This window comes from Zosterops lateralis, assembly GCF_965231275.1.
Source record: "Zosterops lateralis genome assembly, chromosome: 2".
Classification (NCBI taxonomy): Eukaryota; Metazoa; Chordata; class Aves; order Passeriformes; family Zosteropidae; genus Zosterops; species Zosterops lateralis.
Genome location: NC_139763.1, coordinates 40,067,058 through 40,093,662, shown reverse-complemented (window position 1 = coordinate 40,093,662; position 26,605 = coordinate 40,067,058). Strand labels below are relative to the sequence as shown.

The following is a 26,605-nucleotide window of genomic DNA, read 5'->3' as shown; positions in this document are numbered from 1 at the left end:
CTTAGGTGCAACAAGCAGTAAGGAAACTCACGATATTCTATATGCCAGGCAAAAAATAATAGTCACAGCAAAGGCATTTGGCCTTCAAGCAATAGACCTTGTTTACATTGATTTCCATGATGAAGATGGGCTCCGCAGGCAATCGAGGGAAGGTGCCTCAATGGGATTCACTGGTACGACTTTCTGCCAATGTCGTGAAAGAATGCAGATCTTGTTCATTTTAAATATGTTGTTACGTTTACTGTCACTTAGACAAATAACTTGATTTTTGTTTCAGATCATTTACTGAAAAACTCATTGATATCAAGCTCTTCTATGTTTATTGCTATCTTAAAAATTGCAGCTGGAAATTTTGCCTGAAAAGTCACAGGCTGCTTTTTAAAACTGCATGCCATGAAGCATGTGACTGGTTTTGAAGAGAAGTTGGGGTAGAGGCTAGGCAGTGATTCCTCCTTGCTTGGAGCACAGGAAAGGCAATACTGTACTCTGCAATGGCTCCTCCACAACTGGAGCCCTTTCTCTTTCTTTGAACAACGGCAGCAATTAAAAAATACTTTTTAGGCGAAAAAGTTGAGAAGTAATCTCATATGCTAACTGCTAAGGGAAGGTTATTTTCTTATTGTTTTTTTCAGTTTGTTTTTCATCTCCTGGCTTTCCCCTCACTAAGTGCTGGTGACACCTATGGGTATTGGCAGACAGCAAGGGCAGCAGGCTCCTCGCCCCACAGTCTGTAATGCATGCAGCCTGTTACCCTGTGACTGGAGTACCAGGTCACTCAGACACCTTGTTGGGACAGTGCAGCCACCAAAGTTTGGGGGGTTGCAATAGAAATCAGCCATTTGACACACACATTAGAGAATTCTAACACACAGGACAAACATTACACTCTTTTTCTCTGACCACCATCCAGGATACACATGTGAGAATAGTACATCCCTTAGGCTTCTGTTACCAAAAGCATGGGTCCTGGCAATGCCACCTAACAAACTCTGGTTTTACAGTTAACTGTGTATGATATCTTAAAGCACCAAACAAAAAAATAAGTCAAATTTTAAGTGACCTTGGCATGCCAGTGAAAGAATAGCAATCGGTGCTTTTCGGCACAAATTCTACTTTACTGTCTGTTGAGCTTTGACATTTACAAACCCAAGTCTTGTTTTGGAGGTGAAATGGTTAGCTCCTCACAGCTACATTATCCACAGCCGTGTGGACTTCCACCCTTCACTCGGCTGCCTTTGAAGTTGGGAAAATAATAGAGCTGCTGAATGGTAGCACCTGCTGACGGCTACCTAGTCTCAACCAATATTTCCTAGCTTAAGGAAAGGCTTGATTTTTGAAAAAACATAAACATCTGAACCTCCTGTTGACAGAAGATGGAGTTGCAGGTGCCTAGCACCTTTGAGGGCACTCTTTTTGAAGGCTTAATGTGCATTTAAATGCTTAACTGAGGCTGCCAATTTAGGAAATTTAGAAATGCTCAGCATAACTAATGCTGATGGTGATTTGGACTCTATTGACTTTATGGTGGAAGTTGTCTGACCTTAGAACAAGGTCCAGACAGAAGATGAATAAAAAGGTCACATAGCAATTTAGAGTGTAAAATGACTTTCTATCTTGGCTGTACATGTGTCATACTTGCTTTTCCATACAAGAAGTAAAGGTCTGTGAAAAGTACAGATTTTATTAAGGCATACTCACAGCACCTGCCCTTTGCGTCCTGTCTTTCTGCAGCTATCATGAACACATTTCCAAAATTCAGCAAACAACCTCACAATCAGTCCAGCTGTAATCAGAGATGGGGCAATAATGACTCTACTGATTTGATGGGGGGTAAAAAATTTAAAATCTGTTTAAGCTAAAACAAAACAGTATTTTTCCTTTTCTTCTGCAAAAAGAAAAAATATTTTAGGTCAATCTAAAATATTTCACTTGTTCTTTGGTTTTTGGCTTTCAGTTTATCTAATATTTTTATAATCTTTCCTGCTTGTTTTGATTAAAATAAAATCTAATTTAAAAACTATAGAAAAATCATGTTTTTCCAAACTTATACAACTGTTTTTTTCCAAATTTATATAAGTGAAATGTTTTAACATTTCCAATTTCACATTCATCACAGAAAATTACAAGTGGGCCTTAATGGGCCTCATATAAAGCAGAAGTATGTACATTGTATTTGCCACTGACAATCCTCTGATAATCTGAAAATACTGAAATGTCACTCTAATGAGTTCAAAATGTGAAATTCTTCTAATTTTTAAATATAAGATCCCTTCCTGCTACTTTTTAAATAAATAATCAGAATCATTGAAATCAACAGAACTAAAATGAGCTGAGTGTTGCAAATTGCTCTCATAGCTGGAGAACACTCACTTATTTGCATGAACAGGGCTGAACTCACCACCCTCCAAAGCAATGCAAATCCAAAATATTCAGCAAAGTTATATGTCCTTAGATATTCCCATATTAGGCCAGTAAAATTGCCCTTAATGTAATCAAGTAGCTTCCCTCAAGATTAAACAAGCAAAATAACATAATGACGAATTTACCAGGTATTTAAATATTATTGCAAACCTCACTGCTTACTGCAGCCAAGTTTTCTTTTCCAATTATATTACAATCAGCCTGGTTTTCCTTCGGCGAGTGTATAAACGAAATCAAATGTTTTCAAATGTAATCCAGCCAAATTAATAGTCCCTTCATATGTATATTTATAAAAATATATATTTATATATCCATAGACATCCATCAAGATGTTTTACACTACCAGTACCTGTAGACTTTAAATCAGTGTGTTGCCTATATAAATGGGCGTAGGTTTTAGGAATGTTTAACTAAAAAATTAGGTAAACCCTAGGCCCTAAGCTTTAGCAGCTGGCTTAGTCATTATAAGAAGTCCTGTGCTACATGCTGAGAAAGCAGATATAAATACGAAACAGTCTAGGTGTCCTCTCTTTTTCAGTCTATTGTAGAAGACTGAAATGACACCATCACAGAGTTACCTAAAAGACTTGACAAGTATTGATTTAAAACACAATATATCAAGTGGTACTGTAAAAAGGATTTCGTGGTCATAAATTTTAATGTCTTCCAATTTTGCACTCTCTCAGTAACTTGTCAATAACAACAATTCTGCTTAAAATATTTACTTCATTTTTGCATGGCATTATGTCTGTTGTGCAGTTATTTGGATAGGCAGTCTTTGACAAAAATCCACCAAATGCTATAAATCAAAAGTTAGATTTTATTCTCCCTAAATTGTTCAGTAGTGTTTTAATGATTAAAAGCATAGTTTACTACTATAAGTATCTTTATCAAAAGCAGGTCTTTTTACAGAAATGTTTTACACTTTAAAAAATCATATTTATATATTTTTAATTTTGTTATAATTAGAGATTGACTTCAAATATAATTTAAAATATACTTAACATTTTTTTCAGAAAGTTAAGCTCCTTAGGATTTTTCAAGAAATTGTTGTAAACACTTCAGTTTTGGAATTAATGGTTTAGCTATGGAGAATTTGTTATGTTACAAATAAGGAACATCATCATCTTATTAATTATGATATTTTATTAAAATTACTAAAACACCTCTGGGTATACCTAAGATAAAACACATTATTTTTAAAAATTCTTTGTGTAATTTCTTTCAAAAATTATAGTTCTTAATGGGATTTAAACTTTTATCTATATTTAAGGTATTTTTAAAATAATTGTGATACTGAAATTTCAAACTGAATATTTGCATACCTGTAAAATCATAAACCAAAACGTCAGTTAACAAGAAATAAAATTGAGCTACTTGTGGCTTTTTAGCAAAGGAACGTAGCAAAGGACTAAAGGACTACTATTTCTTTGCTCATTTAATTAAGTAGAATTTCTTTGTACTCCAGGTTATCACTCAGACCCACTGCAGTCTGATGAAAGTAATCCCAGGGATTTTTGCAGTGGTTATTTCATTGAAAATAGGTGTATTCCTGCGCTCATGCGTGAGACTTCTCAGATCCAGGGATGATTCCTAAAGTACAGCTGGCTTAATGTCAGTAAGAACACGGAGGCAGACCCCCTTGTGCAGGGAAACCTCCGTAGGTCCTGACACTTCCAACTTTTCCTGGCAAAGTGCAAAAATCTTGCTCGCGCAAGAGGCTGCGGCGGCGGCAGCAGGGCTGTGGGACCCTCGGTCTGCAGGGCACTGCTCACTTGCTGGCAGGTTTGCAGGATCAGGCTCATCCTTCTAACTAGTTTTGTTATCTGGCACCGAGGAGAGCCATTTATTCCGAAGGAAGCTGGGAATTCCGGTAGCCTCTCTTTATTAATGCACCTTAAAAGCAGACCACAGAAACCACACCGGTCTGTGAAATTCCCATAGAAATGGACTAATAATGTCAAACACTGCACTTTTCAAAGTGTCAAACAAATTAGACATGTATTTGTTTTAAGGTAGCTAAATTCAATCACGGATTAAAACAGATTATGTGGCTGTCCATTCACGTTTGAAAATCTCTAGTGAAAAAGACAACATCTATTTTTATTTTCTTAACTTATATTTATACAAGAAAGGATTAAAAAAACTGCTTCATAAAACCTCAGAGCACTGCTGGTTCATTGTTTGCTATACTAGTGACTAAATAAATATTGCAGCCTACCTGCAACTACCAATAATTGCAGCAACAACAGTTTAAGCAATTGAGGATTATATGATGCTAAGCCGATACTGAGAATTTAGGGAATGATCCTTAGGGTACTGGTAACTTTTCAGACCTACAGACCTCTTGCCATCTTCTTCAGATCTCATTTTCTGAACACACTTTAATGCAACTTATTTAAGAGTGGCTGGAGCTGCTATTTATATAGTCAAATTCAGAGATGCATTATATTTAATTGTTATTGACTGCCTGAGACAAACAATTGCACTTGAAACAACTGAGAGAAGATATATGGATCAAAATGGGGAGGGAGGGGACAGAATTGTGGGTTCTTTCAAACTGTACTGAATGCAAGCATAGCATAAAGTATTACTAATCTTAAAATAATCTCTCAAAAAGCTATCTGCCTGTTTTCCAGTTTTAAAAATAAAAGAAACCAAGTTAAATAATTAGCTGGAGAGCAAGAAAGTCTGCAAGGCATATGAGAGCCTCAAGTGGTTGGAACATTTTGCTTGAACATCTGTTTGTCGATGCATGATTCTGGTGTTATTAATCTTCTTTGTAGGTAAGCAGGTGATTCACCCCAACCAAATTGCTGTTGTCCAGGAACAGTTCTCTCCGAGCCCTGAAAAAATAAAGTGGGCACAAGAACTGATTTCTGCTTTTGAAGAACATCAGCGATTAGGCAAGGTAAATATTTTGTTAATATGCCATAGTGGAACCAAATTTGAATAATATTTAAGATTTAGAAATGTCAGTGATGGCTCTTTGCTTTTATCTTATGAAGTGTGCTGTGATTAAGAGTATTGCCTGTGAAATCTATCTTTGGATAGTGTATATTATAAATGTATCACTTCCTAATATATTTAGAAATAGAATGGTTGTCTTTTCCTTCTCCCCATTTTAATTTTAATTCTTTGATTACACAGCCTTTTGAGTACCTGAAAGTATCCACAGCATCGGAGAAATAAAACTGCTTCTTCATTATCTCACAGAATCACAGTGTTACTGTCACAGGAAAATATTTGCAACCAAAAGTCAGGTAGCCTGGCAGAGGACTCAGACTGCTTGCACAGACATCATTTATGGAAAGAAATAAATGGATTAGGAAGCCTCTGGTTTCTAAAAGAAATCTCTGTGTTGGTAGACCTGTTTCACTTTTGGGGGTTTGATCCCTCAAACATGCCCAGTAGTAACTGAATGTACTTTTGAGTGAAACTGCTTGCAGATTGTGGTTCTTAATCATTAAAAATGGGAATGTATTATGTGCATTTGTACCAATTGCTGGACCTGAATTTTGGATAGAGGAGAAAGCAAATTAACACTAGAATATGATTGTTCCTAATTTAGTGCATCATTGAGTCTCACGTTTCCTGCTCTGTGGGTTTCTGCTATGTAAATATTGCGGTGGTGATGCACAATCTGTCTCCACTTTGTGCCAGTAATACTTAAATTAGGGGTCGCCTGAAGGAAGATTTTATGCTAGTTGTGGCATTGTCAGTTAATTATCTTAAAGGTTATTTGCTATAATCCAGTTTGCCTCTTTTTGAAAGAAAAAAAAAAAAGTTGCAGCCAAACATGTTTATCTTAGTCTCAGCCAAGCCTGGGATAGTTAAAAATGAAAGTCCCAATGTCAGAATGGGGAGTGCAGATGAGTAGGAATGGTTCACATGTGCTTGTGTGGAATTCAAGTAGGAGATAAACCCCTCCAGTCAAGAATTTCATCTATAAGACTGTGCATAAGGTCTCACTTTCACTAGTGCCATATAAATGTTTTCTGCACTTTTTTTTTCCACTTTCCAATGGGTTAGAAAAAAATGGAGATGTCTGCCTTCCCTGTTCCCCTGCATTTCTGATACTGTGGATGTTGTGCATTAAAAATGCTGCAAAGGTCAAAACAGAAATTTTGCTTTCTTCTCGGAGTAAAAGTGTGACAAGGTATTTGCTATTGCTCTGCCCTTCTCTTCACTGGGCTATTGTACCCCCTTTGTGATACCTGGGTGTTTCCAGTACAGCCATGACTATGCTGTTCGGGTGCTGTCCAGAGCAGTGATTTCAGGGTCCCTATTAGGATTCTGTATGCCTGGATCTCTTTGTTCTCTCCCCCTCAATTTTGAAATGTAGCTCTCTTCATGCAAACAATATAGAAATAGAAAATACGTGACTGGTTTTGCCCATTATTCCGATTTACAAGGCTTGGCTCCCTTACAAAAGGCATCTTTACAAACATACTGCTGGTGCAAATGTGTAGGCAGGTACATGCAGCAAGAAAAAAGTCAAACTACTTACTCAGCCAAATGTTTTTTATGATGTGTTTAATACTATTCATTCAGCTGAGTCTAGTGTCAGAAACTCACCTAAGGAACACCCCTGTCATATGAACAGCAGACTAGGAGACTGGACCAAATTTAACTCTAGTCCCAGTATCGCATGATCATTAAGCCAAACATGTTTAATATTGAATAATTTAATGTTAGGCAACTGTTAGTCTTTAGATTTGTTTTTAGGAAGCTGCTATTTTTCTGACGTAATGCTGAGGGGTTTTGTTTATATCAACCATTCAAGGGGGTTTATTTGGGTTTGGGGGATTTTTTTCCTCTTCATAAATGCTTTTAAAATATGTTATAAGCTTCTGTAATCAGCTGCAAGAGCAAATTTGCTGAGGGTTTGTGGTGCAGGCTATTTTTTTAACCAGGTTATTTTTTTAACCAACCCGGTTGCATGCTTCATATATTTTTGTATGTAGCCGTCTATCAGTAAAAAAGAACTGGCAGGTTAATATGTGAACTTCTGAATCTCATAGCACTGTCGTATTACTGGATTTTATAACAAAATTGGAAAAATAGTTTTCCATGTAATGCTGGAAACTCATTAACTGAGTTTCTAATTTGCTATTATGACTGTGCCAGTGAGAAGAGCTTGGACGGTCTGATTAGTTAATTTTTTTTCCAAAGCAAACATATCTCACTGAGGGATCCTCTCGCTCCACATCCTAACGACATGCTAAAATGTGAGTAATAACTCTTCCCCTACCACCTCCTGGCAAATGCTCCACACAGCGGTTTCAGTAATCCTCGTGTCCTAATGAAACACCTCTTCTGTTTTCCTTTCCCTTTTATTATATTAAAGTGTTCATGTCAGTAAGACTAAAAATATGGCTGTGGTTAATATGTTTGAGACTTGCATGGTTTTACCATGTTATTAATCAAAGTTGAAAGCCTGGAAAAAATAAATGTGAGGGATTTGTGCAGCTGTTTGTGTGGTAGATAAGTTACTGCAGTCTCTGGGATCATAGTTTGCTATTAATTTGGTTTAAAGTTTGATGCCCTTGGTTAACAATATTTTATATTAAAATACAGTAATAAGCTTTTATAATCGATTCCAATTTGAGACCCACAATTTCCATAACAATCTTCCTTTGAAAGAAGGCTGAACCAGGCTGCTTCATCCTGGACGCTGAAATGCTTTGACATAGTAGCCCCCAAATGTGAGTACTGAGGTCAGGAAAAATTAGGATCTCAGATGAGCACTGTGGAATTAGAGATGCTGTGGCAGTGTCCAAACAGAAGGAAATTAGAGTGCTAACCAGCTAGCCAGAAGTCTTCGGGCTTGCCTTATGGATATATTCCTGTTTGAGGAGTTGCTTTGGTTTGGTTTTTAGGTTGTTTTGTTTTTGGGGCTGTTTTTTACATTTCTAATCCAATTAAAAAATGGCATGTCTAGGAAAAAAATGGTAATGTTCTATTTTGGACAAGTAGAAACAAATGTTGAGAAAGTATGTTTTGTATTTTATTCAACTATTTATTAATTGCTCTCTTTTGTCTAAAACTTTGAGGTCTAAAACTGAAAAGTGCTTAAAAAGAAAGTGTTATTTCCAGGTCACTTCAATATTTTTCCAGTAGAACTGCATTACTAGGGGATATGATTTTCAGAATTAAAATACTCATCCTAAAGAAGGCAGGTATAGCTGTCAGAAAGCCTAAATATAAGATAGATGTCAGTGTGCTCAAAAATAAACAAAAGAGTGATAAACATCATTCCAGTGGTCTAAAGGACAGTTTCTGTTTAGAAATTTTTAAAGCATTTATACTACATTGAACAGGGAAATGATCTTATAAATGCAGATTAACTGAATCTAAGGGAGTAGAGTTAGTGGAGAGGTTATTAGCCTATTTTAAGAAAAATATCTGGTTTCTAACAATGAGGATATAATAGTCTTTACTATTTAGGTAACTCCTGAGTTTACATTGCCAGTACACTGAATACAGGACTGTATCTCTTCTATAAGTAGTTAATGTTTATATATGACAAAATTGTAAGACATTGAAAATGAATTTTTAAGCCATTCAATGTGTAAATACATCAGGCACATTATCATTGTTGAAATTGAATCTTCCCAATTTGCCTTACTTTTAAATAAAATTCAAAGATGAGGAAAAACAGAATAATAAAGTAAAAGGTTGATTACACATTTATCTCACATACTAATTTACAAATGCTCTCAAAGTACCCACATATTTAACTAGGGAACAACTAAATGCTGCTGCCAAGGTCACTTGTCAGGTAAGGATTATTTAGAGTTAAGAAAAATATATCACAAACTCAAATTGTAATATGGATTGAATATTTAAATCCCATAGAGCAAATCAAAAGAAATATCTGTACATGCCACATACAAATGCACAGAGTGCTTCTAAGAAGACCTCTAGCATATGTTTCTTGCATTATATTTTGTGCCATTGTATAGCGTGTTCCCAGCAGCTGAGGAATAATATATATGAACTCCAGTGATTTGGCAAACTATACAGTTTCATTTACGGACCTTTCCAGGATTATGAAAAATCTTAGGAATGCATTTATTTACACAGCATCAACCCAACAAAGGAATGGAAATTTCCAGCAGTGGCTCTCTTATAATGCTCTTTGTTTAGGAAAAGCTAACCCAAGCCACTGTATCTTAGAGACGATGCGCCCTCGTGCTTCAGCCAGCTCCAGCTCCCACCACCTTACAGGGAGGTCTCTCCCGGCTTTCTTCTAGCTGTGCTGTGGACCCCAGGAGGGCTCCCCAGCCAAGTGGGATCCACCCTACCTCAATCCAGCCCGTGGCTGCTGGGAAAGTGAGACCATGTCCAAGGGGTGCCTCTTGGAAGGGATGCACGGGAGCATCCCTCTGACATGGGGCTGTATCAAACCCCATCAACCCAAAAGGGATTATATTGCATTTTACAGGGCATTATATCTCGAGGCTTTATGTAGAGCTGGGAGTGAGAGGGCAGCCCAGGCGCCACTCCCCTTGCCCAGGACAGACTGCTGAGTTTTGAGGTGCCACCAACCAAGCTGGATCCCATCCCAGTGCGACAGTGGCAACACAGGGTACCTCTGTGTGTGCTGGGCTGCAGCACTGTCAGCCCTCCCTCCGAGACCACAGGGCGTGTGCTGTCCTTTATGTTAATTAGGCAATGCGTGTTCCTTTCACTGCAAAGTGAGGGATTCAGGAATTTGTGATATATTGCCACCTTTAAGGAGCACCAGCCTTAAGAAGTCTAGGCTCAGGTGTATCTTTATGCAAAGATGGAGAGTGCTGGTGGGATTTAAGCATGGGCCACGGTTATGTTGTTTATCTTTTTAAAAAGTGGCCAGATGAAATTTTAATGTCAAAACTGAGATTGAGAGGGCTCATATTAGTACTCAAAATTTCTCTGTACACTCCTAGGATTTGAAAAAAGCTTTATAAATGTATTCTGTGTCATGGTTGAAGGCTTTTCTCTTAGAAAGATCCATCTGGGGCAAATTTTGAACCTCTACAAAAGAGCAGAAGGGGCTGTATTAGCTAATTGCTTGTGCTATACTGGTTCCTACATTGGTGCAATCAGTCCTGAGGGAGTTATGCCAGGTGGGGAGAGAAGGAGACAGATTTTACTACACAGGGCAGCAAAAGCTTCTAAGCAGGGCAGAAACTCATACAAAAACATTTTCTTGCCAGCTTCTGCCCTTTCCACTCCCCAGCAGGCATTCAGTGGCTCTTAATCTGTTTTCCTCCACTCATTAAAGACCTGTGTCCAAAGTGCAGAGGGAGAAGGACTCGGATGGCACATTGATATTTCCCGCGGGGAGAAGTTTTACCGGGAGCCGGGAGCAGGATGGATCTGTGCGCCTCTGTAGCCTTTCCACCCGGAGATAGCCCCTGGAGGAGGCAGCTGCTCCTGCCCCAAGGGACACAAGCCCTGCAGAGGATGGCACCTCTCTGGGCTCCTCCTCAGCTAGGCATGGCTCCTCCATCGTTGCCGGCTCAAGGAGATAAATGCAGGGTGAGTTGCTTTTGGAAGGGCCGTGCTGTGTCGGCACATTCCCAGTGCAGGCGATGCTTTGCTATGAGCATGGAGTGGGAAGACACCCAGCACTGCAGACACCTGCCCACCATCATTCCAAAACCTGTTCAGCACCAAGCAACCCACCAAGGCAACTACCCACCTCCAAAATCCCTGTTTAAAAAGCATTAACAAGTGCTCATGAGCCTCATTTCAATTTTCAAAGCAGGATCTAACTAGAGAGGTAATGTTCTGACCAGATGGCTCCTTTTAAGCCTTACTGGGGGAATTCAGAAGCCTGTACAGCCAAAATATTGTTTCAGTTAATTTAAGTAGCAGCAGTCTTGCTGCCTTTTCACTCCTCTCTGTGCTAGCCAGCTTTGTCAGGGACTTGGAGTGGCTCTCTGCAAAATCTCTGTCAGTTGAAATAGAGAACCACAGTAAAAAAATGGCTGTCCAATCCTATTCAGAAAATGAGCCTGAAATTAGAAAAAACATGGAATACAAAAAGATGGCCAATTCCATGCTTGTTGGCAGAACAAGCCTCACTATTATTATTATTTTCCTCAGCTCCATTGTATTTTACAGCTACCTTTCCCTTCAGTACCAAATGCCGTCTGTATGCCCTGTAGTCATTTACTTTCAGATTGAATTTTCTAGTTTATATTTAACAAATTGCTTCCATGACTGTAAACCTCAAGTTAATTCCAAATTACTAAATGAAGGGCATGTGAGGATCCTTAAGTCTTAATATCAGTTACTTTTCACTTTTCCATTTAATAATCATGAATCTCACTAGGAAGAAAAAATGCATGGTTGGATAGGCTGTTTGTCCAGGAAGCTGCTTTTGTGCTATAAAATAAAGATTTGCTTGGCAGCAGCAAGTGTGCTCTCTAGGATTCTTCCGTTCCCAATACAGTATAAGACAGAGAATAAGAACCAGTGGAGAATATTCCTGATTTCTAGAACTTCCCTCCACTTCTTTAATTTTATTCCTTCCTGCTCTAGAGGAGCACGCAGGAAGGCAGCAACCACAATGAGAAGAGAACTAGAGAAAATGCAAAGAGAGCAATAAAAACCCCTCATATCTGCCTTTCATTCAAGGATCTTAAATAGATTGTTTGCTCAGGCAGAGGGAGAGACTTTGGTGGCCTGAGGAGTTTCTGGAGCTGAACGAAGCAGCATCCCCAGGCCCACCCCAGCTGAAAGGGTGGTTCAGGCAGCTTGGGGGACTGTAAGATGGAAAAACAGGTTGTCTGGCTCACACAGCAGGGCAAAACCCTTACATATGGGCTGGAAATAGTAATGCCAGGTGGAGAAGAAATGAAGGACCTTGTAGGTCCTTGTTCTTCATCTTTCCTGCCCCACTGTGGACTTGAAGGATCACAAAGTCCTTTCTACCTGTTGAGCTTTAGAAAGGGTTTCTTCTGTCAGAGTTCTTGCACTACTGCTCAGGAGTTATTTGAGGCAAAAATCAATCTCTATTTCATGTGGTTGTTGCTCTTTCTTTCTTGACCTTTTGTGTCCTTCCATCTGCTCCTAGAGACAGAAGCCTATCTCAAACAAACAGGCCTGCTTCTGGCTTTACAAACTGATTTATCCTCTGAACTTACTGACTACTTCTACTCCAGTGGAAGATTACACTGGCAAAAAGAAACAAAAGGTAGTGATTTCTAATGTTTTCTACATACCAGCAAAAAGGCTACAGAAACTTAATGGTGATGATACTTTGCAGAATTCCCTCCCCACATATGCTTCAACAGACCAGAGACCCACTGAGCATCTCCTCTTGCCAAGAAGATATCTCTGACAAACCTTTTCAGGGATCATTTTTTTTCCCAAAAGATTTTGTGTACATGTGTCTTTCCACTCATAATGTTGTTACAGAAAAGGGGTGAATGTAAAAGGGTCCAGAGGAGAGGCTATGGAAATATGTAGCCAAAAAAAGCTGTGTCCATACAGTTCACTGCCTGTGAAGTCTTCAGTTTGTCATATGTGACTACACTGGTTATTTGGGCATTTCTTACCTACTGCAAAGATACTTAAAGAAAGCCAGGGTTATGTGTGAGCCTGCTCTGGTGGCAGGACAGGCCTGAGCAGAGAAGAGAGAGAGGTCACAGTCTGGAACACACTCTCAGTTGACCCAGATTTCACTGAACACCTCCTAGCAGCTCACTAACCTTTGGAAGTTCATTATGAGAAGGTAGAATCATAACCCAGCTCTTTATGACAGCTCTTTGGCTACAACTTGCAGAAGAAAAAAAATTAATTAAACCTGCATTCAGCACCATCACAGCTGTTAGCTCTTGACTTCCCCAAAAATATGGTCTCAACCTTCTGTTTCAAGAGAAATCATTCCTTTGTACTCAGGATAATCACTCCTCCCCCAGGCACAGACCCAATGCCATTTGCTGTGACCAGGTTCCTCTTCTCCTTTGTTCATTACCTGTAAGCAAATCCAAGCGTTCTTTTTAAGCCCCAAAGCAAAGACTTCCAAATTTCCTCTGCAGGGAGTCACTTAAACAACATGTGTTTTCATTAATCCCAGGGGAATTATCTTCCTGAATGCCATGCTTTTTAGGGGGAGCCTTTGCCATCCACCTGCTCCCTTTCCTCCTCAGAAGACAAATCTGCTCTGCTTGCAGAACACAAGCCTCTTCCTTGTAATAGCTAATATTGTACAGGATTAGAGGTAATGTCCTCAGACCCAAGCAGATTTTAGTGCATTTATTCCTTGTATTTTGGGTGTCTCCAAAAAGTCATAACTAGACCTTTGGCTTTCAGAAGTGGGTGAGACACTGAATTACCATGGAAAGAACTAGTGTTTCTCAAATAACTGTGGATCAAAAATTTCTTGTGTCTGTGGACTTGAGGCCACTTGTCTATATGGGTTAGGCGGTACATAAGGTTTGCCCTGGCCAGCTGGCATCACCACTTGTGCTCATTTCCATTTAGCCTGGCATCTGCCCGCGAGTGCCGACACAGGTCACCAGGGTAGGAAAGGGGACTTACATAATCACTTATTTACACAATGGCTGTATTCACACACAGCCTCTGGCCCATGTTACCAGAGCAGTGGGAGCTCTGTTTGACTCACGATATCTCCTAATGATGAAGGGGGTGGAGGAGAGAAGGGTGGCTGGCTTGTTGGTCCCCTTATGCCCATTTCCCCTATGTCTTAGATGCACATCCCTCCAAAGACAGCCCAGTAGGACAAGGAGAAAAACCAAACTGCCACACACTCTGCATGGATTTGGTCTACAAGGGAAGATATTGCAAAACTGTGGAGAAAAGTAATTGGAAAAAGCCCCAAATCTTTATCAGTGGGGCATTATTTCTGACTGTGACAGCAGAGTACTGTCTGAGGACCTCCCCTCACTTGTGAGACTGTCATACAGTCAGTAGTCCCCTAAGTAGTGGAAGAGGGGGTTTTGGCAATTCCAAAAGCATTAGATAACCCCTGGTTTAGACCCATACTTAATTCAAATTTCACCAGCAGGTGATTTCTTGTCCATATTGCAGTTTCCTGGAACATTACCTTGTCTTGCTTTTCCTTTCTTTTCATTGGCCTAACTACCCAGAGTGTCCCCCATGTCAAAGCCTCACCTACTCCCAAGGATCCCCTAGCACCTTCAAGCCTGCCATCTGTCTAGCCTGACCAGGTTCCCAGAGTCAGCTGCTTTTGAAAAAGTCAGCTATCTCTACACAGTGGCCTAGGACAGCCCATGTATGGACACACTACAAATTAACCTAGCACTATTAGCTATATTCTTTCATCTGATGCAAGACAATTGGGTTTTTCTTTCTGCTGTAGACAAGCCATAATCTTAATGTAACCTACATAAATATCTTTGAGAAAATCCTGGCAACTGTCATGTGGGAGTTAAAATTCTTGGCTACATGTATGATGAGATCAAGGCATCAAATCAAAGTTTTATTAGCAAAGGCTGGACCATGATTGAGTGGACCACAGCAGTGGTTCCAAAAACAGAGCACAGAGTTCTTAAAAGTGTTGCTCATGCTTGGAGTCACATCTGCGAACAGACAGGGAGCCAGTAGACTTTTTTGAATTTACAGGAGTTATTTGGTACTTCAAACTTCACATATTTTCTGTGTCGTAGGAAAACCAATGCAGATGATTAATAGATTACACTAGTCTAAGAACTGAGGGTCTGCAGTAACCCTCTTAGTGAGCTCATTGCAGTCATAGGGCTGGATGTGGTTAGAGGCACAGGTAACCATAGATGGAGAAAAGGCTGACAAAAAAGCCACGAGCATTCCCAGGTGCAGCAGTACATCTAATTCTTCTGTATTGCCAACCAAAAGGGACTAGCTCGTCTGATCACTGTCCCACATGTCCCAGAACAATTATTGTTTGACTTTAATTAACTCAAGTACTTCAATACACAACTCAGAGATAATTGTGTCAGATTACTATGAGGTGTTTGAAGTGTTCTGTATCATGATAGTTTTATCCTGCTTATTTCTCTCCTTAATCCAGTGGTACATAAAGAAATAAAATATGGGGAGAGTAAAACCCCATGTAACATTGTGTATCATATAAAAAGGTTTCAGTACAGATAAAGAACTGTAAAACTTTACATTCCCAGATCATATGGAAAAACATAAGGGCACCTCACTTGCCATCCTGTCCATCCCCTGTGCAGTCAAAGTCAACACAATTCCATATTATAACACAATTCCATTATACCCATGATAAACACTAGCACCTGTATCATTCCTTCCCCTCTCCTGGTTCCACCAGAAAATATTGATCCCCAGACAGCACTGAAATCATGGACCCTGAATCCCATCCATTTAACTTCTGGAAAGGTAAAATGTTTCTTGCCACTAAAAACCAGTATTGCTCTGGTTATGAAATGGTCTTGCAGATTTGCCAACCTCTTAACTACTCACTAAATTTTCACAAAGTAATTGTTCCCAAATACAGGAGAGACATGCACAAGAAGAGGAGGTCTTTGTGTTTTTGGAAACACTGCATTAATGTGTTCATCTTTTGCCATGGCAAATGAGAGACCAACACTGAGATTCTTTTTTGTGACTTGATACATGTCATTTCTTATAGGTAAAGGAAATCTTTAAGGATGACATATAGGTATAACAAGAGACATGTTCAAGATCCATGGCAGCATGTGACCAAGGTTGTATTCTAAGTTGTCAAAGAAGAGCTCTCTCAATTACATGTTGAACTTTGCTAGGTCTGAGCTATGCTGGAGTGGCTGCATTTATCTAAAAGGAAGTTCATATGATACAAGCATGAAATCTGCCAGACTTGTGTGTTACAAAGTTTGCTTCTGCATCTCTTAAGTCTGTCCACAACCACCTGGAAATTTGTTGCATTTGTTATTCTTATTGCACAACTGATTTTCCCTCCTTTATCATGAGCCTATATCTTCATGTTCTGACCTGTGAAAATGACTGTTCTCTGTCAGCTATGCCTTATGGCTTCTCTTGCCTGTAGGCTGGATCCTTGCATCACTTGGAGCTGACCATTCTCTATTTCCATTTTTCCAAGACTATAATTTGCCATTACATTCCAAGGGAAAAAAAAAAAAAAAAAAAGAAAAAAAAAAAAAAACCACACATCACACCAACACAAACCTATCAGCTGTCTATAATTTTAATTCACTTGCAGCGCACTTTACAATATACTGAAATTTGAAGTAGAGCTGTTAAGACCTTACTCAGCCTGGCCTGCACCTTGCATAAATTGCTGTTACTTTTAAAAAATGTTACTACTGTCCTAATAGAGCATTAAATGTCATAGTGAATAGTTCATTGCAGAAGGAAAAACCTTGAGTCTTTCCTTGCTTGTCAGTCAACCGGGAAGGACTTCTAGACAGTCTGCATGATGATCCAAACAGGGAATGCTGCCCATTTGCTTTCTTCCTTGATTCCTCCTTGGTAGTCTGCCCTGACAGAGCTGTAGAGCAATCAGGCTGAGGGAGCACAAGCATTCTGTATTTACAAACCCTTCTGCTGTGTTGTGCTGCCTTCACAGCTGTACAGCGTGGACTAGTCAAAGTGCCCTTAAAGCTCCCATGGCCCACAGAGTGGTGAGTGCCAAAGTCACCCCATTTCTCACAGGGCTTTGCCTTCAGTACATTATCTGTGTGGCAGCATGAAGGATGGCACTGAATAGGCACAGCAGAATCTGTGCTGCACCCTGCTTTAAACAGGGTCAGAGTCTTTGGCCCACAAATCTTCCCATTCCTCAATAGGGCTGGACTTCCAGACTGCTGTCTGGTGAGTGCCATAGTTGTCCTCCATTCTCCCATTTCTCATCCCAACTGAGTTATTTGCATACAGTTATTGTCACCTGGAGGCTGTGCCCATTATCTGTGGCTCTGCCTCCTGGCTGGTCCTCCTCCCCACTTCTCCATCAGCCTTTATCTGGAGGGCCTGTCTCTTCCCAAGGCAGGTCTGACATGTTTGATTAACCTGATGGCAGAGTCCCTTTGCAGGTTTCTGAAAAGGCTCCCTCTGAACGATTTATATGGTTGCATAGTGAGCAAGAACCAGAGCCACCAAATGCGATGGATGCAAATCCCAGCCTTGCATTACCCACCTGGCATTGTTCCCATTCATGCTGCAAGCTTCCTTAAGAGCAGGCCCTTGGTCCCATAGTTGAACTACTGGAAATCTAAGTACAGGCTGGAAGTGTGAGATTGTTGAGAAAATTAGCCAAAAAGAAAATTTAGATCTATGACTAAATTAATCCCCAGATTAATGCTATCAAAGTAAATGGTGTTTATAGAAAGTCTTGTTTTCTTTATATTCATGTGAGAGAAAATCAAAAGAATGCTAGAGGCAAATTTCATCTAGCAGAATTGGAAAAGAGAGCATGGGGACAAAGCTGTAATTACTGGTATTTCCTATCTGTTGAAACCTGTGGGTGGAAAGAGAGTCAGTGAATAGGGTATATTCAATGGCATTAAAATTGGTTTCTTTTTCTGGACTTTAGCTCAACACTGCAAATTAGCAGGGGGAAAATAAGCCTCAGAGTGAACAGGCAGAGAAGCCAACTTCATGTTACCCTTTGCTGTTAGGGAAAACAAAAGTCATTTTTTTCCTTCAAAAATTCAAATTCCTAGCAACTCAAAGTACAGCTGCACACTGACAAGCAGGGAACGTACAGCATTTCTCACGTGTTTCAGTGGTTTTTTGTGTCCATACACACACCATTAGCCTGTTTTCCTTTTAAACATACTACTTTAATGAAGAGAGGACAAGCATGCTGTTTAATTAGCTCTTGCTTTGTAAAAAAGACATTCTGACCCAGATTCATCATGGTACAGCTTAGGTACATGCAGGGGTATCTGACTTTAGATCATTCCGTATCCAGTCAGTGGAAGGGTTGAGACCCTCCCAGCCATGATTTGGACCACCAGAGATCAGAACTGATATTGCTAGGCACTCATCTCTTTCTGCAAACCATTGCAGATACTTAGGATCACTGTACTTCTGAGTCACCCTTTCACAGAACTAAGAAGGATAATTTGAGAGTTCAACATATTTCTACTTACAACAGTCATCTCATATGCAAGTTTCTTCTGTAAGTGATAGCTGTTACTGAATTAGCTTTACTCTTTATTTTGCTACTGAATTAGCTGTTCCTGAATGGGCATTACTGAATGTCTACCAAAAAAAAAAAAAAAAAAAGGACAAGTAAACCCATGTTTTTCTTACAGTAGGAAAAAAAATGTTTCTTGCAGTTTGAGATCACTGCATAGACCTGAATTATTCCAAATAAGTCCTTATGTCATAAAATGTTTACTTAGTTCACTTTTCTTTTACAACAGTAAATAAATTTAATAGTTTGAGACTGCATTTTCTTTAAAGTTTTAAAAGTATAACTGAAAATTGAAGAGATGCAGCTATAACTAGAAGTGGTATATTATTAATAGTAATAATAATAATATTGATGTTGATGTTGGGGTAAGGTAGGGTTGATTGTCTGCTCAGTAAACAAAAAAATTCAATTTGAAGCACCAACTCTTGAGTATCTGTCAGTCCCATTCTCCAAACCTACCTGAAATATTGCAAATTATAGTAGGAAAATCTTCTTTGAATAAAATAATGGTTTTTACTATTACGTTTTCCATGGCTTTCATACAGCCTGCTCTTACATGCAAGAATATTGATTTGTGTTAGATTACTGTTTAAGGTGGATTTTTGTCTGAACTATTCCAAAGCATGATTTAGTATTTAATTAATACTTCTTCAGTTTAGCTAGATATGCCACTGGAGCAACACATTTCCTAAATATTTTTGTAAATGGGTTATATTTTCACTTTACTTTCTGGAGTCTTGTATTTAATAATTATCAAGCCTCAAATGAAAACCAGAAAAATGTTTGCTCTCCTCTGCATTTCTCTTGCTGCTGATGCACAGACACTTGTGCTGCTATGGACCATACCTTGCTCTTGGTGAGCCTTGCTCATTGTCAAACCTAAGGCCAGCCTGTGATCCTGTATCGACTGGCAGGACATTAAAAGGGTGTTCATTTCTTCACAGAGCCACCCTATGCAGTGCTGGGGCCAGGCCCTCAGCTCTGAGTTCTGCAGGAAAGGGATTGCACCTTCGTACTTGGATTCTTGGGTTTGTTGTTTGGGGTTTTTTTTGTGTCAAACCACTGTTAGAATTGCAAATAAGATGTTTCTGTCTATTGGACTTCAGCATGTCTTAATGCAGTTTTATCTTCCCAATCCTACCTCAGAGACACGTGGGGATTAAAGCATCTAAGGTAACAAGTCAGGTTTGGCACTATTTAAAGCATGTTTAAAGCACTATTTAAATACATATTTAAGGTCTTTTGTTTAAGATTTAACTATGCTTCATAGTCAATTGTTTTAAACTTGTCACCATGGTACCAACAAAAAATCCTTAGGAATACAAAGTGACTTTTGAAACCTGTCCTTTTGAAACCACCACTGAGGCACAGAGTAGTTCTGCATCCATCTGGGGAAATGCCCTATGTGTGGTGCTCAGGTGTGCTTTACCTTGGCTCCAGAGGAGATTTGAGCCATATTATTGCACCACCCACTTGGTTATTTCGGCTTTCATTCCAGTCCCTGGCTCTCGGCACAGGCCCAGCCTATCTTTAGCACTGGAGACATAATGGAGAGGTGCAGCAGCAACACAACCTCAGCAAACCCCTGAGTCAAGAAAACTTCCCTCCACTCCCACAAACACCCATTACTGTTCACTGACAAAGATAACTTCCGGCTTTGCCCCAAGCAGTTTGCTGCTGGCCCTGTGGCATAGCCCTGGATGGATGCTGGATGGTGATGCTGGAGGTGGGGAACAGAGCTGCCCCCAAGTGTGGTGTCTGCCAGTCCCTCTCCCCAGCTGGCACACACAGCCTCACTGCTCTTGGCCCTCAGTGTCTGCCAGCTAGAGAGGCTGAAACTGGCCAGCTGCACCCTGGGCTTCTCTTTCCTCTCTCTTTTTGCCTCCTCTTTGGAGAACTTGTTGCCCTTCTCATTTCTTTAAATGCACTTGCTCCATCTCAATTAGTTTGTCTCCTAAAACTTCTTCAGGATTCCTATGGGAGATGTTTCTTGGCAAACAGATGTGTTTGTAAAGAACAAGATACACCAACTACAGTTTCCAAAGGTGTCTCAGGAAGTTCATATTCTCTCTTTTCCAGGGAGCGTTTACTTTCCGAGGGAGCATGATCGACATGCCATTACTGAAGCAGGCACAGAACATTGTTACACTTGCCACAGCCATCAAGAAAAAATGAGCTGGTAAATGAAGCTCTCGCCATGGGGCCCCAGTAGCTGTTTTAAAAGATGACTATAATACTTGGGGGTGGGAGGGAGGGGGGGAAGGTGGAAAATTAAAGACGTCAGGCTTAAACAGAAATTCATTTCCATTTTGCAGATCTGTCATAGTTTGCTTGCTGGAATCGCTAATTACTAAAACTATTCTCAGCTCAAGCCACTGCTCACTCCTGCATGGCCCATGTTCTACTCATAGCCTGCAATGCAGTTACATCACCAAATCTGTGACATCACAGTAATTATTATAAACGTGGAATTATGACTTCACTGAAGGAGAAAGGCAAAACATAAGCCCTGAGCTCTGTTAAAAGAGCAGATGGAAAATAATTCAATTGTTTCTATTTCTTTCTGTGCTTCTTCCCACTCTGATGCAGAGCTCCTGGCAGAAAGGAGAAAGCCTCGAATAATTACACACCAGTTGAAATAACTGCAATGAAAACCTTTACCCTGTGTGAGCTTTGATTTCCCCCCTCACTGCCCTTCTGTAGATGTGCAACAGCCATTAAAAATAATGCTCTAACAATGCAGGACTCTTGACTTTCTTCTCTTTTTTTTTAAGCAGTCGCTATTCAGAAGAGTTTCCTCCTGGAAGCGTCCAGCCCGGGAAGGGTTGGACGGCAATAAACTTGTAGTTTTTGGAGACACAATGCAGCAGAACTTGTGCATATGGTCTCGAGTCAGATTTACATCACATTAGGGATACGGCTACAGATCATGTGGGCTGTGTGGTTAACGGGCTTAGTAAAGCTGTTTTGAAGAGGTTAACCCAGCTTGTAGTAAGGGTAAATAAACATAACAACCAGGCATTGTCCTCTATTCAGCATGTACTCTTATATGGAGGGCTAAAGGGTATTGAAGCTGCAGAGGATCAACTTGTGGTTGCCAGAGGACTCCAATGAAGTTTGAAACACCAACAATCAGAGATTTTGTTTCTGTTCCTCATTAAATCATGAGCTTTTGTGCTCAGACTATGAACGACTGTTCTTTAAGAAATTAACAGAATGGGAAGTTTTAAACTATGCACCAACCTTTTCATGACCTACACAGCAGCAATGCTGCTGCACTTAGACAAACACCGCGGGGAAGGCTGTTCTGTTTATTTAAAATTGTAAATAGAAAACAGTTGTTTTTTAGTTTCATTTCTCACCGCCTCCGTGGGCATTTCAAGTATTGAGCCACATTCCTCCTGTTTCCTCGCTTAGCGTGCTTCCCCTCCGTCTCCGAGCAGCGATTTCACTTATTTTGGCTTATTTTTGGTTTAATTAAGGGGAGAGGAAAAAGGGGGAGGAAGAACGCACCGTGCGGCCCGCGTGGAGCGGCGAGGAAAGGGAGCGGGAGCGGCGGGAGCGCCTCTCTGCGGCCCCCCGGGCACGGCGGGGACACGGCGGGGCCCTCAGCAGCGGGAGAGCCGCCCACCCCCGGCCTCCTCCGGCGGGGCCCCCCGGCAGCCCCTCGGCCGGGTTTGGGGATGAGCAGCCGGGCCGACCCCCCTCTCCCCCTCCGCCCCCCGGTCCCGTCCGAGCGCCGCGCCGGGGGATCCCTGACAGCGCGGGGACCTCCGGGCTAATCTGATTAATTAAAGACTACCTGCTTGTATTGCAGCTCCCCTCATCCCCGCGCCTTTCGGGACACCCTCCGTTATTAATTCCAGGCTGACTAAATGATGGGCAGCGCTATTAAAACATTATCAGAAGTAATGAGAAACAATTACTGAGGAGATGAGCTGGGCCGAGCCGTGGCCGGGCACGCGTGTCGCTGTCCCCGCAGATCAGATTGCGGTAATAAATCACCAGGTGCACGGCAAGGCCTGCGCGGGGCACGGGGAATAACACAGAGGAGATAAGGATTGTTTGGGATTGTGATTTTGTTGTGGGTTGGGTTGGTTTTTTTTGTGGTGGTTTTTTTTTTGTTTGTTTGTTTTTTTTTTTTTTTTTTTGGTGGTGGTGGTGGTGGTGATGGTGTTGTTGTTGTTGTTGTTTTGGGGGGGGGTATAATTTTTGCAGAAATCTCAATAGGACGCGTGTGGTGTAGATGGTTTTATTCCCTCAATACCGCGCAGGAAGAGGGAGCGGGGGGAGGGAGGAGCAGGATGAGGACGATTTCAAAAACGAATGTGTTCCTCTTTTTCCCGAAGTCTCAATGGCCGGGCGAGGGAAGCCCGCGGGAGCTGGGGGGGCGCACCCCGAGCGCGGCGCCTCCTCCCCCGGCACCGAGGGGAAGGCGGTCACTCCCTGCCCGGGGGGTTTACCGCCCCCTCCCTCCCTCCCCCAGCTCATTGCTGAAGGAACTTCGTGACCCGCACGCGGAGGAATCGAATATGCAAATAAAATGTTGCATATATTCCGATTTTTCCTTAAATTTCCCCGACGCCCACCCCTCCAGCGGAAAATCCTACTTCCTTTTAACGGCCTTAACGATTTTTTGCTTTATCAAAAATAAAATCCGATTTATTTCGCTTTTCCGTTTACTTTCCGAAGATTTCCGTGATTTTCCGGCTTTATTCTTCTCCTCTTTCTTTCTTTCTTTTTCTTTCTCTCTTTTTCTTTCCCGCCTGGTGCTAGGCAAGCAATTGATGAAACAAAACAGATTATAAGATTAGCAGCAGGATTTTGTGCATATTAATGATAGGGAAGGGCACCGAATGGGTTTGTAATTGCAGATCTTGCGCTTGGGATTGGGAACTGTAGCCCTGCTACAGCAAAGACCCCCCTGTGAGGTTTTCACATTGGAACTTAGGGGAAAAGTGAAAAAGTAATTACCAGAGCACAACACTGAAATGTTAAAGCACTTATTCTTTCTTTCAGCGTTCTGTTTTAAAGGGGGAAAACGGGCAAAATGGAAAATAAATTACTTTCAAATAAGTAGGTTAGCACCTGAATGCTGCTGCACATTTTCCCGGGTTTGCGGTTTATTTTTGTTTTTTTTTTTTTTTTTCTTTTGCCTGTTCCTTTTTTTTTTTTTTTTTTTTTTTTTTTTTTTTTTTTTTTTTCGAATTCTAGCAATTATTTAGCCGGGCATTGCCGACCATCCAAGCAGCAGAAAAGGGGGAAGGGAGGGCAGGGAGACGTCGGGAGCACAGGGGTACTGAAGCAAATATCACCAGCAAAGCTGTTCAAAGCTGCGCTTGGAATTTTAGTGGGATTTTTCTGGGCTGTTTTGTTTGGTTGGTAGGTTGGTTTTGGTTTTGGTTTTGAAATCGGGACTAAAAAGGAAAAAAAGATTATTTTGGTTTTCTCTTCGACACGAGCATCAAACGGTATTTTAGCACGGGATGCATTTGGCAACCACAAATCCCTTACAGGAACGGCGTATTCCTTGCAATATCGAGAAGTAACCTGACACTGAATTTTAACTCTTATTAAGAGTTTCTCTTTGAGCTGCTTCAGCCCCCTCTGAGCCTACTCGTCCTAAACTCCGGAGTTTTGCGTTTCAAACCCAGCGCTCCTTTACCCACTTTTCTAATCCTTCTCTCCCGTGATGAACAGCCTGAGATGGTTTAGCTTTAATGGCACCTACGCGCGCGGATTGTTTTAATTCTGTTTTCAACGGAAAATCAATGTATCTGGTGGAAATTAGGCTTTGAAAACTTTTTTTTTACGAGCCAATAAAACGGAGTATCTGCTCCTCGGGCAGTAATTTCTGATTTTGAATTGGAGGAGGAGGGGGGGACCGGGGGGAAAACAACACTGACTGCGTTTCATCCATCCCTCCAACCCTCTTCTCCCACTTGCACCTCCCTCGGGTTCAGAGCCTGGCAAAGCCCCGAGGCAGGGCTACTTTATAACAACTGTTATAAAGATTAAAAAGTGGGAAGAAGGGAATAAAAGTTCGTGCGGGTCCATGATCTCCTATGGATGTTCTATTTTTCCCCATTTCCGCGGCTGGGGAGGCGCGCACTCCGCGGAGGGGAGCGCCGGGAGCAGCGCCCGGCGGGGCGGGGCGGGGGGCGCCCCGCGGTGGCTTTGGGGTGCTGGCACCTGCACGGGGTGCCCCGCAGTGGGAGGGGTGTGCTCCCAGCCGGAGATGAGAAGCTGGCAGCGGTGCCCGGGAGGCTGCAGGAAACTCCCGGAGCACTCCGCACTGCCGCGGGACCGCCGGGCTGCAGCCACGGGACCGAGCGTGGGAGGGATGCATGGATGGATGGATGGATGGATGGATGGATGGATGGATGGATGGATGGATGGATGGATGGATGGATGGATGGATGGATGGCAGCCCCTGGCCCCGCAGGGATGGGGACAGTCCCATGACTTCCTGAGCTGCTGCCAGGAGCCCTGGACATGGAGGAGAAAGGGAAGGGGGGAAAGGAAAGGGGAGAAAGGAAAGGAGAAGGAAGGCAGAAGGTGGAAGAGGTGATTTAGTCACATTCATTGCTCTGCCACAAAAATGGTCTCCTCCAGCCACTCCAGTCGGAACCAGGGTGCCCATGGAAGGGCCACGTGCAAAGTGGTGTACACACACACACACACACACACACACACACACTCTACAGCCTGGCACCAACGGTGCCTGCAAGGGACAGCACAGAAACTAGCACTCTCCAATTCCATCGCACCTTGCCTCCCCATCACCCCAAGACCCACTTGGTCTTGCCCTCGTGGTGCTCCTCAAACCTCCCTTTGCTTCCCAGGACTGGGTGTCCCTCAGTGGGAAGAAAATGGGGACTTCGCTCCTCTCAGTGGGATGCAGGGAATGGGATGCACAGTGGAAATGTCCTGTGTGAGCCTACACTGCAAGAAGGGGAGAGATCAGATAACTTCACTGTATTTAGGGTTATTGCTTCCCCAATTAATTCTGAAGCTCCCAATATGTGATGTCAAAGCCAGTACTGTAAGGTGATATCCAGAATGATGTCTTCAGAAGTACAAGAAACCCTGTTTCTAAAGCTGTTGTAAGTGCCCACTGCCTGCTGGCATCATTTGAAACTGATCATCCTGATTAGAATGAGGAGTGATAAATGCCTAGGCTACCTTCTTGGGTCTCTCTAATTTAAAGTGTGATTCCATGTAGCTTTAGATCTTACATTTCAAATTTTATTCCTATTTCTTCTAGTGCTGCTAATGTTATTAAAACTGTGCTATCAAGCACAAACACCAGTTAAGACTTTTCTGAACTGAAACTTGCTGAAGGTAAAAGAATTGTCTCTGTGTGACACATGCCCGCAATAACCTAGAATTTATGGCAGATGTTCATGCTGCTGGGAAGACCTAGTCTAGGCTTCCAGATACCTGACTTCTTTCCTGGCCTGCTCTTGTAGTAGTCCGTAATATATAAAGTAGTGTCTGTGCTTGTCTGTTACTCTATGGGATGCCACTGAAGATGCTTCATGGTAACTCTCCATGTCCTGCTCTGTCTGAAAATGCAGCTCAGATGCAGTGGCAGTGGATGTGAAAGAGCTGTCTGGTTATGTCATGGTATTACTGAGTGAGAGCACAGGCCAGGGGAAAAAATCACTTCCAGCCTCCTCAGTCATCATCACTTGGGTCACCAGTGAAGAGTTTGTGTTTTACTCTAAACTACTGGAAGAAGGTCCTCCAGGTCTGTGGTACATGGTGGGAGTGCAGGGAAAAGCTGTGGTCTCTGCCCATGAGGTGCCTCAAAAGGAGGTTTCTCTGCAGAGGCTGCCCATCCCTGCCTGCCCTGTGTGACTTCTGGGGCCCTTGTGAAAGCTACCTGCTCATTTGAAAGCATTCAGGCACTTTCAACTCCACATCATTACTCTGCTCAGAGACCACTTCAAATATGTAGTTGGGAGAGACATCTGTTGCTTTGTTTAAAATCAGTTTTGAAAAAAACCCAGTTCCTCCTGAAAGAAAAGGCCAGTCCTGTGCTAATGGCAAACCCTC

At 41.7% G+C, this 26,605-nt stretch overlaps 1 protein-coding gene across 2 annotated transcripts in view; it reads left to right on the top strand.

Annotated features, from left to right (window-relative positions):
- The window catches only part of CLYBL (citramalyl-CoA lyase), a 166,041-nt gene extending 144,759 nt beyond the window's left edge, over positions 1-21,282 (top strand). Inside the window, exons 6-9 of one of the 2 annotated variants that reach the window (XM_083854490.1) lie at positions 6-173; positions 5,208-5,332; positions 20,624-20,723; positions 21,134-21,282. In XM_083854490.1, the coding sequence (XP_083710616.1) occupies positions 6-173; positions 5,208-5,332; positions 20,624-20,719 (389 nt within the window). In that variant the 3' untranslated portion in view covers positions 20,720-20,723; positions 21,134-21,282. Of the gene's footprint in view, positions 1-5; positions 174-5,207; positions 5,333-20,623; positions 20,724-20,859 lie in introns of both variants that reach the window. The other variant, XM_083854489.1, reaches the window with a different exon arrangement.
- Positions 21,283-26,605: the final 5,323 nt, after the last annotated feature.